Source organism: Amia ocellicauda, chromosome 10, assembly GCF_036373705.1.
Source record: "Amia ocellicauda isolate fAmiCal2 chromosome 10, fAmiCal2.hap1, whole genome shotgun sequence".
Lineage (NCBI taxonomy): Eukaryota > Metazoa > Chordata > Actinopteri > Amiiformes > Amiidae > Amia > Amia ocellicauda.
This window is the reverse complement of record NC_089859.1, coordinates 10,797,737-10,809,796: the sequence shown is the minus strand read 5'-3', so window position 1 is coordinate 10,809,796 and position 12,060 is coordinate 10,797,737. Positions and strand designations below refer to the sequence as shown.

At 37.3% G+C, this 12,060-nt stretch overlaps 1 protein-coding gene across 1 annotated transcript in view; it reads left to right on the top strand.

The window, feature by feature from the left end:
- Window positions 1-12,060, top strand: part of aff2 (AF4/FMR2 family, member 2) — a 167,999-nt gene that overhangs the window by 40,622 nt on the left and 115,317 nt on the right. The window contains exon 2 of the mRNA XM_066714969.1: window positions 2,644-2,764. Within this exon, the coding sequence (XP_066571066.1) occupies window positions 2,644-2,764 (121 nt within the window). The remainder of the gene's footprint in view (window positions 1-2,643; window positions 2,765-12,060) is intronic.

Below are 12,060 nucleotides of genomic sequence, written 5' to 3'. Positions count from 1 at the left end.
TGTACATAAGCATCCCTCAGCACGTCACATGAGGGATGTCAGTGCAAGTTGCGGCTTGTTTTTGTGTTTTTGTTTTTTCTCTACCTTTATTCCTCTTAAGGGTCTTAATTAGCTCCCCCCACCACACTCACACTTGCACACGCACACGCACGCGCACGCACACACACCCACAAAGACACCATTGCCTTAAGAATGTAGTTCAGTGTCAAGGGACCAAACTGCTTTAGAGCTGTCCATGACAGCTGTAAATTTGATCTATCAGGCTGTCAGGTCGGGCTGTCAGGTGCGCAAAGCGAGCCGACATAAAGATAACTGACATCTTGCTGTCATTACTGCGAGGGGCGCACCGTCAATCTTTCTTGTATTTATTTCTCTTCCCCCCTGTTATTTCTCTTTCCGTTAAAGGAATCGCCTGTCGCTCCCCAACCCAGCCTCGTTTTTCTTTCCTGCCCTCCCTTCCAAAATAATTTGGTGATGGATTAAATGCTTTGGAAAAACCAAAAGGCCCCAAGGTGTGTTTGCAGAGAGCAAGGGCAGATTAAAGACAAGCGGAGATTCTCGCTTTCTTCTCGTGCTGCTATCTATCACAGCCAGGAGCACGGCCGCTGGCTCTGTGTGTTCTGTGCAAACTTTCGATATTTTCAGCAGATAGTCATTCCGCATTACTATTCCCTTGAATAATGCTGTTGTTGTTTACCGCTTGATTTAATTGACTTTATAATCAGAACACAGAGGGATACATGGGCACAAATGAATCTGGAAGGATAATAATGACTGACTGCTAAGGATGGATTGCAGTGTCCATAATTCAAATCTTTATCAGCGCTCACTTGTATATGTGCTTTTTATCTTGGAGTTTTTTTTTTTTTTTTTTTTTTTTTCCTCACTTGTTTTTCTGACTTCTCAGTTAAATCTCTGGACAACAAAGTAATAAATATATCAAATTTCTGTCACGTCTTGATCTCATGGCCGACCTGTTTCTTTAATGCCTACTTAACCACTCCGAGGTCTAGTGGGACCATGTGGTTTGCAGGAGAAATGGAACTCCAAACTAAATTAGAGTTCTGCAATGTCTGTTTTACTATGTAAATGAGGGGGCTGATAGCGTTGGATTGATTGGCAATGTCCTTAGTGGCGCTTCTTATTCAGGTACTTCTCTTTCTGAGATTCAGCAAGAAAAGCTTCCCTCTAATCAGCCATCTCTAGCCTTTGAGCCTCAGATCACCTTGAGGGCAAAAGTAATTAATGGCAGACATCTTGTAGAGAGACAGCAGAACCGACGAGTTTCAGATTACACTAGTTAAAGAAAAATCGTAAATATCATACAAGGAAGTTATTAAAGTCTCCAGCAACAGGGACAGCTCATTCATTGGGTGCTAAAATTGAGTTTAGTAATGATTAAGTCCCTGCTGAAAGTGAGAATCTTAAATCATTGGTTGATGACCATTACCATAAGCCTATAGTCTAATGGTGATAAGAACTGTAGTGGGAAATTTTACTGTTATTATTTCATTTATATTCTTTATATTGTTAATGGCTTCATGTTAATTTAATTTTGTTTATAAAGCAATCATTAGTTTGTACTTACTCCTTTCTGGGGGATAATTTAATATTTATTTCTTGGAGTAGAATACAGCTATTGTCTTTAGGTTATGTCGGTCAGCAAAAATGGTATAGAGGTTGTGTGTTTTGGGGTACAGGTAATTGGTTGAGGACTTAAAACAATGGCTTTGATAACATCTGCTGCCTGAAGTGTGCCGCCCAGCAGTAAAGTCTGATATCCTTTTGACCAGTGCCACTGGTTTTCAACACATCAAACACTACTGCAACAGTAATAAATGATCTCAGGATAAGGGAAATGTTAATTATTTTACATATGGTAATTCTGTTTGTACAACTGGATTTTAACAAGGTGTAGGCACTTCTGATAGATCAGACTGCAAGCTATTGTACATCTCTGAAGATACAAAAAGGGGTCTCCAACTCACATTTTATTTTTTTCTCCACTTCATGTGAGAGGAGAGCTCAGGGTCAACACGTATTTGTATATTTGTTTGTAATAAACATGTTACTTCTTCACCAGTGTATGCTGAGAATTTCTGAAAGTACTACAGAAACAAAGCTCTTAGTAGGGAAACTACAAAACAAATTAACTCAACACGTCAGATGTGATAATCTTTACACAACAAATTAATGTTTTGTTGATATATTATGCCAATGGCTTGATCTAAGAAGATCAACCATTCTCTTGTTGAAAGTGACTATGTTTAAAGTGATTATTTTATAGTCTTCTATGAAACATTGTGCATTTGCAGATACAAACAAGGCACTGCTTTTTATTTTTTTATTTTTTTATTACTACTTTTTCATTAGTTGGTGCCTTGAAAGTGTTTTGCGATGTGTCTAATTTTTTAACTCAACCCTCTTGGTTTTCTTCCGGCTTGCAACAAAGTATTTAAGTAGCAATCCAGTTATTTTATCTCCTGGACTGTATATTCCTCATCTGCTTAGTGTCAACTTCTCCCTATTAAAGAGATAAGGGCTTCCCTCAAATCTTTTCAAGAAAGGATTCAGCATTTATTTCTCGCATGCCAAGTTGAATCATTCTTACAGTCCTTTTTCCTTTTCCTCCTGTCTTCACAGCCATTATGAGCAGGACCGCAATGCGCTGAAGAAAAAAGAGTGGGAACGCAGGACGCAGGAAGTGCAACAAGATGAAGATTTGTTCTCCTCCGGGTTTAATCTGTTTGGGGAGCCATACAAGGTAAGAGTTTCTAAAGAGAGAATCAAAGACTTGCAGTTTCTCCTTTTTTGTGGACATTATCCTGCAACAAGCATTGAGATCGTTAAATAAAACCAGCACGGAACGTTATTTTCTCATTTTATTTAACTTGGCCCCCTTAGTTTTCCTGAAGAGATATGTTCCACTTCTCAGTATCTGTATAAAATAAAGCCAAAAGTTTGAACCATCACATTTATCTGTTAGTTTCATGTCACAGCTGAAGCCTTTTTTGGCCTCAATTTTTAAAAGCATTACATATATAGAGCTACATTTGAGCAAGAATGACATGAGACTCCGGTGACTTATTTGTATAAATTGATATTTGTTTTAATAATCAGTAAAGTGTCATTTGAACTGTATTGGCAAAATATATGCAGACCATGAGAAGGACCCTCACCCCTTCATTTAATTACAAAATGGTTAGACAGAAATTCATAAGGAAATTTACTTTAAAAATAAATATTAAGCGTAAAACACACAATATAGACAGAATGACATTATAATTGCAAATGATATGAATAGAAATTGGCCATTTTGAAGTAATGGCTCCATATTTTTGACAATTTCACATTAATAAGAATATCCATAATTGTTTTAAGATTTTTATTATCATTCTCAAGGACCTGTCTGTGGCTCAAAAGCAATCATATCCATTAGGTATATGACATTTTTTAACGGGAGTCTCCTTTAACCTACTTGACTTGTATTTTCTAATTATGTAGTGGGTGCTTAAACACGCAAGCACTAATATGGAACTACTTGTCTGCAATGTGACCAGTTTTCTGTTCTAAAGAATATGCTTAATGTATAAAACTAATATATTATTATTATTATTATTATTATTATTATTAAACATCACCCTGAAAACAATTTTTGATCGGTATTACGGATCAGTTATATAGCACACCTGTCGTAATTTTTGATGTTATACATTTAAAAACATATTGTTATTTATATATAGGACTTTGTAGGCTTGTTATTATCTATATTGTTTAATCCAGTATGCTATCGATTAATGTCTAAATAAAATAATCAAGCAAATGATACACCAAAGTAATTTAATTTGTCATATTTGCCCACAAAACATGTTTCTTTCTAATGAAAAAAGTCCCAAACTTGGGCCTGGGGCCGAGGGTTTAAAGATTACTGGGGCGTGCGGCCTAACAGTAATTCTAATGGGAGCTGAGTTAATTTAAGTGCTTCCCTGCTGTATATTGGAAAGTACTAACACAGCTCTCGTGCTGTCCAGTAGCTGGTAAATATCAGTGGGGCTATTTATAATGCGCTGACAGAAGCTAGTAAAATGTAGGTTAATGCAATTCCATCAGACTTCTTCATTTTCTACCGATTTTCATTTTTGTCGTGTGCATTTATCATTCCCATTTGTCTACATTCATGATCTTTTACTGACACACATCCTCACTGACCCTATGAAGTTGAAGTTTTTTGTTTGTGTGTTTTTTTCTGAAATGGATCCAACTCCTGCAGCCAGCAGTTGACAAGTCAAACCATTTTTAGGAAAGTCTTTGAAAGACCAGCTAACCAATGTCAGTATCAAGAAATACTTAATGCATCTGAAAGTAGTATCAATGCAGCAAAGCTACACAGTGTTTTCTCCACATCGAATTGTGTTTTCTAATCAAACTGGATTGATTTAGCCTTTAGAGTGTCAGCATTCCCATTATATGTGAAAATGACCTTGACTAAGACTGTTTCCCTCACCTTTTGGACTCTTTCACATTTAATGAAGGGTCTGATAATGTTGTGATGAACACACAGATACAGTGAGGGAAAAAAGTATTTGAGCCCCTGCTGATTTTGTACGTTTGCCCACTGACAAAGAAATGATCAGTCTATAATTTTAATGGTAGGTGTATTTTAACAGTGAGAGACAGAATAACAACAACAAAAATCCAGAAAAACGCATTTCAAAAAAGTTATAAATTGATTTGCATGTTAATGAGGGAAATAAGTATTTGACCCCTTCGACTTAGTACTTGGTGGCAAAACCCTTGTTGGCAATCACAGAGGTCAGACGTTTCTTGTAGTTGGCCACCAGGTTTGCACACATCTCAGGAGGGATTTTGTCCCACTCCTCTTTGCAGATCCTCTCCAAGTCATTAAGGTTTCGAGGCTGACGTTTGGCAACTGGAACCTTCAGCTCCCTCCACAGATTTTCTATGGGATTAAGGTCTGGAGACTGGCTAGGCCACTCCAGGACCTTAATGTGCTTCTTCTTGAGCCACTCCTTTGTTGCCTTGGCTGTGTGTTTTGGGTCATTGTCATGCTGGAATACCCATCCACGACCCATTTTCAATGCCCTGGCTGAGGGAAGGAGGTTCTCACCCAAGATTTGATGGTACATGGCCCTGTCGATCGTCCATTTGATGCGGTGCAGTTGTCCTGTCCCCTTAGCAGAAAAACACCCCCAAAGCATAATGTTTCCATCTCCATGTTTGACGGTGGGGATAGTTTTCTTGGGGTCATTCCTCCTCCTCCAAACACGGCGAGTTGAGTTGATGCCAAAGAGCTCGATTTTGGTCTCATCTGACCACAACACTTTCACCCAGTTCTCCTCTGAATCATTCAGATGTTCATTGGCAAACATCAGACGGGCCTGTACATGTGCTTTCTTGAGCAGGGGGACCTTGCGGGCGCTGCAGGATTTCAGTCCTTCATGGCGTAGTGTGTTACCAATTGTTTTCTTGGTGACTATGGTCCCAGCTGCCTTGAGATCATTAACAAGATCCTCCCGTGTAGTTCTGGGCTGATTCCTCACCGTTCTCATGATCATTGAAACTCCATGAGGTGAGATCTTGCATGGAGCCCCAGACCGAGGGAGACTGACAGTTATTTTGTGTTTCTTCCATTTGCGAATAATCGCACCAACTGTTGTCACCTTCTCACCAAGCTGCTTGGCGATGGTCTTGTAGCCCATTCCAGCCTTGTGTAGGTCTACAATCTTGTCCCTGACATCCTTGGACAGCTCTTTGGTCTTGGCCATGGTGGACAGGTGTCTTTTATACAGGTAACGAGCTGAGATTAAGAGAGTGCTCCTAATCTCAGCTCTTTACCTGCATAAAAGACACCTGGGAGCCAGAAATCTTGCTGATTGTTAGGGGATCAAATACTTATTTCCCTCATTAACATGCAAATCAATTTATAACTTTTTTGAAATGCGTTTTTCTGGATTTTTTTGTTGTTATTCTGTCTCTCACTGTTAAAATACACCTACCATTAAAATTATAGACTGATAATTTATTTGTCAGTGGGCAAACATACAAAATCAGAAGTACTATGTTATTTGGTGCAACTGATTAATGAATGAATGAATGAATTAATTAATTAATTCATTGATTATAGTCTTTGATCAATTGGGAATTGGGTTTAATCACATACTTAAATTAACTGGCTGGTGTGTTTGTTGAACATTTAATAAACCACACAATATGTATACATCTGTAAAATATATCAGTTTTCAAATACAGTGCTTTTAAAAAGTATTCAGACCCCAACCCTTTTCCCACATAACATTGTCTCTGATCCAAAATGTGAAATAATAGATTAAATTAGGATTGTTCCCCCACTGATCTACAAAGTCTTGAGCACCATGTCAAATCAAAAGAAAAAATCCAAAAGCTTTTAACAATTTACAAAAGATGTAAAAGTATTTCATACCCTTTGTAATTGCAAACCTAAATATGCTCAGGTGCAATATATTAACTCAACAAGTCACCCAGTTTGTTGATGGACTCCACCTGTGTAAGACATTAGTGGATCACCTGCTTTAAATTAATCTGTGAGGATAAATACAGCTCTCTCAGTATGGTCCCACAGTATGGCAGAGACTTTCAAAAGAAATGTTCAAAATAAAGATGAAAGAGCATTCTAAGCAAGTCAGGGATGTGATTATAGAGAACAAATCTGGGGAAGGGCACAAAAACATTTCAAAGACATTGAACATCCCTCAGAGCTCAGTGCAGTCCTTTGTACAGAAGTGGAAAAAATACCAAACCACCACCACACAACCTAGATTAGGCTGCCCCTCTAAACTTAGTTGCTGGACAAGAAGGGTCCTTCTTAGGGAAGTTACTGTGAGGCCAGCTGTGACTCTGAATGAGTCAGTGGCGGCGATGGTGGTCTAATAAGACTAAAGTGGAATGTTTTGGCCTTAACGGTATGTTTGGTGCAAATCAAACACTGTAAACCAGCCAGAGAATACCTTCCACACCGTAAAGTATGGCGATGGTAGCATCATGTAATGGGGATGCTTTTCAGCAGCAGGGACAAACAATATTGGGAGGATTGATGGGAGGATGAATGGCACACAATACAGAGATGTCCTGGATAAATACCTGCGCCCCTTTGCGAAAAAACTCAAACTGCGAAGGAAGTTTGTCTTTCAACAGGATGATGATCCAAAGCACACTGCCAGAGCAACAGTGGAGGGACATGAAATTAAGAAAATAGATGTCCTTGAGTGGCCCAGTGTGACAACACCTAAAAATTGCTACCACCGTTCCCCAACTAATTTGACACAGCTTGAACAGTTTTGCAAGGAGGGATGGGTAAATATTGCTCCAGCACGGTGTGCAAAGTTAATAGAGACTTATCTGAAAAGACTGTAATAGCTGGCAGTGGTGGTCCAATCAAGTGCTGACCTGGAGGATGAATACTTGAAATGACATTTCAGTTTTTTTTCATGTTTACTATTTTTATTTAAAAATGTGGGGGGTGGGGTGGAGTGGTGAGTCTGTGTGAGAATGTGGAAAAAGTTTTGGGGGATTAATACTTTAAGGCTGTGTATAGATTCGTGCTTAACTATTATTATAAACAAAACCTTACTCTTTCATTTAGCACACTAATTGGAATGCTCACATGATGCTCCACAGCCTCGTTATCACATCAGTTGTTTTCCAGGAACAATCTGCACACATCTTCTGGTGGAAACTGCTTCTAATCAGTTGTGCACATGTAATTTATCATAATTCGAGCAAGAGTTCTCTTCAGCCTTTTGAGATGCTCCTTGAGAACAAGGCATTTATTATACTTGGCCTCTCTGTTTTGGAAGTTAAAATGTATACAACATTGCATCTTACAAGAAGAGAGTGATAGCAAAAAGCAATGATGGCCTGCACACAATCATTTAATATATATCCAGTTTAGATGATAAAACAGTGCATCCGTATCACAGTTTGCAATCTCAAACATGTTAAGAATGTGTAATGTTGTAGTATTACGTGGGCATTGTTGTGTGTTGGAATGCGCTGTACATGCAGACCTCATATGAAATTGAAGCAGCTGTTAGATTACATTTGCAGTAGATATAAATTGGAACACAATCGCTTACAATTTGTGATGCTTGATCTGCACCAGTTATATATACCTATGCTAATCATTTCAACATTAGTTTCCTTCGTTTACACTATCTACAATTATTACTGCTTTATTTGATGGTTTTATTTGTATGTTTTAATTCCGGTCAGAATTCATTGATTTCAAAAGCAATACAAAACAGATTCTACATTTCTTCCACGCATTTCTGAATTTTTAAAAAGAAAACAGTCATAATAAAAGGTAATTTAAAAGAAACCTATTTGAATATGGCCTGCCATAGAAAGCATATGTTTGCATTGGATGTGTCTGGAGTGTCTTAGGCTGTAAAAGAGAGCTTTTCATCCTAATTTCTTCCCCCAGTTTAGTGAAGAAGGTACTTGCAGCACCCGTCTCTTGGGCTACCATTAGCTAATCCCCCTTAATCCTGTTTAATGGAACTATACTGTTAACAGCTATTTCTGATATATTTACTGCTTCACAGCACTGTCGGCTTTATCAAAGCAGACTTGAACACTCAACGCTCTGTAGACCTTATGCTACAAACAGAGCCTCCACCCTGTCTGTGGTTTCTTCAGTGGTGAATCGCTCTTTTTTTGGACACGTTTTCCATGTTTTTTAAGGCCAGTAAATCCAGTGAAGGTCAAAAGCAGCACCTTTGGAGCCATGCCAGTGCTCCGGTATGGTTTCAGTCACAAAGAGGTGTTTTTCTCTGTAAATATCCCGACAACACCTTCAACCTCAAGCAACTGCTGAGTCAAGAAGCATAGATTAGGAAATAGAAGTCAAGTTATTCAAGTAACTCTGATGTGTATTTGCGGTAGGTTGCTGCAAATGTATTTCATGTCAGATTTCATGTTTTATTCATGAATACAGTTTAAGGTTAAAAATAAAGTAAAAACAAGCAATTATTTTATGCAATTTAAAGTTGTATCATCTACTGTACTTTTTCCTCACTATTGCTTTCTAGAGTTTCCATTTATTGTTAGGCTTTCCCAGATGGTTTATCAGGCAGATTTGATACATTTGAGTCGATCAAAATTATTAGTCCATTAGGTTTTGATGGTAGTGGCATTTTCACATGTAGCAATCATGGCTCATAGCCCTGCATAGATTGGAAAGAATTGCACATAATAGAAACACTCAGCTGGTTTCTTTTCGTACTGTATCTGTCTCTTCTTATTGATTTCAAATTTTCTATAGAGGCTACCACTTCTAGGATCATATGGATTTGCTATACTCGAAAGCACTAATGGTTATACTTATTCTAGTAAAGACATTTTCGAAAAGCTTCTTATTTGGGAGGTTAGTTAAATATATGAAACAAAACAATAATTTAAGTCTGTTCAGCTTTTTCTGTTTTGATATTTTTATTTTCCGTTTTCTAAAACGCACCAGTATTGCCATCCCTTTTACCTTTTGATTGTTTGTTTCAGCCTGGAAGATAAAGTCCAATGGTCTTGTTATTGGAATCATAGCATGTTTGCTGTAAACTTTGTCTTTTCATTACAAGAAAGGAAAGGGCAAATGCCGCAGTGCATCAGCCATCACACCCAAACCACATTTTAAGACAGGATATTGATATCAACAAGGATTATTTTAGGGTAATATACTGACAACAGTACTGACAACAAATACAATGCAAATTGAAAATATTAGTTGAAAATACTTAAGTAACAGAGAAAAGATTGATCTTTTAAGGCCGATTTATCAGGTGCATTTTTCAATTTAGTTTTGAATGAGAGAACTCTTTACAACTGTTCTACATTTCAGGCAGTTCTACAATAAGTGAAAAGTCATTCCATAATTGGATTTTTTGCATACACAACAGAATAAACTTTTGTGTAGTTCTGCTATTAGTACTCTATTTCAGCTTTTAAACAAAATAGGTTGGTTATGTGAACAGCTGATTTGTATCAGTATTATAGCTTTCTAATGTATACAGCTTTGGAATTTTAGAAACATTCACGTTCTTAAATCGTAACATATGAACATATTTCTATCGGTTTGGATTTGGTTACACATTTGTTGAGATACAATAATATACTAATTCTTCAGAAAATAAGTCTAAGGATTACAGGTTTTAACCCTTAACATTGTCTTTGATATTATTTCCCTACTCATAAAATGTATGATTTTCATTCATTTACAGCCAATTTACAGTAAAGAGGCGGATGATATGAATCATGTGATCTATCTTAGAATACACTGTATACTGAGAGACGAAACAAAGCAGTCTTTTGAAAGGTGATTCATTAGTTCAGAGGACTAATGTCCTAATGACCTAACTACATGCATCTGCAGGAGGTAGTTATAAACAGTGTTTGTTTAGTTTAGACTGATTCAGCTTCTATTTTCCTCCTCCCCCCACTCAACATAAACACTTACTCACTCACACAGACACACACACACAGACACATGCACATGTACACGCACACGCACACACACACACTCTTTATCAGAGCAGTTTTAGAAAACAAAAATGTCAGTTGCAGAACTGGCCAGATGCTCGTTTCTCTAGTTGAGTCATTTTCCTGTGAGAGGCTTTAACAAATGAGTTGCAAAATCCTGCAAAAGTTCATTAGTGTCATAAAGGGAGGGGGGAAAAGAAAAAAAGTAGCTTGTTGTATGTTCATGAGACGGCTGAATTATCTCCTTGCATATTTATAATTTTGACAATGAATTACAGAGGCTTTAGGGAGAACCACCTCCAACTGCATGACCTTTCAAGAAAAAGAACCTTGTAATATGCCATAGATTACATTAATTGATTTAGAAAAATCCTTTAAATATTATACATATTTATACATATATTTTCAAAATTGTGATTTAAGAACCACCTGAAAGCTAATTAACTTGACAGGCTGTCTAGTAATTACATACACAATTTCAAGATGAAAAACCTGCAAGGTTATGATACATTTACAACTTCTTCTGCTGCTCTAATAATAATAATAATAATAATAATAATAATAATAATAATAATAATAATAATAATAATGTTTATGTAGCAAACTGTAAAATTGTCTAGCTACCCTGATTAACCATACTAAGCAAAGGCAGATTTTCTAGAGAACATTCTTTTCTCTCATGGTTTTGCCCTTTCCTGACAGTAAGTCGTATTGTCACAAAATGCACATATCAACAACAATAACCTAAATGTTTTTAGTATGGTACATGAATACAGCATAATGGTACATAAACTTGTAATCAAATTCACTGATGTTTTTCCAGCACAATAAATACGCCTTTTTATAATTTGAGAGTCGGAATGCAGAATGTGCCCTTGGCTACTGCCCAGACAGTTTGCTGTGTTACCATATTGGCACAGACAGTTTGTATGCAGCACAAGAGGCCTTTGTACTCAGCCAAGATGTATTTCCCTGTACTGAAAATGACAGCGTCGGGGACTTTCACCAAATAGCCTTAAACATTTGCCCTTCTAATCCCAAGTGCTAAAAATAAGAGCCCTACAATTATGGCCTCTGTATTCAAAGGCTTCAGAAAATCTCTGTATGGATATATGACCTTTAAAGGTGGAAGACTGAAATCTAAAAACACATTAGCTTGTTCTAGTTATAAGTGCTCTCCAACTACAGTGGTGCCACTCTCTGATTCACCCTTTATCACTAAACTGACATGCATAAAACAGACCAACCTCTTGGCTCATTCCTAAAGAAACTCATGTTGAGCTGCTGTGTACTGTATGTCTTCTAAACCTGTGTGTGTTTTGTTAAAATATTTGTGTGCGTGTGAGCATTGTTGCAGTGACGGTGTAATCTCATCACATATGTATTGAATTGATATATGGTGTGCAAAATCATATGCTTTGATTATTACTTTCTGATAGCTTTGTGTACAATTGCTTTTAATGTCTCTGTTCTGCATTATTTTGAACACTTGCTGCTGTGGTATGTAGAATAGAAACATGTGGGGAAAGAAAG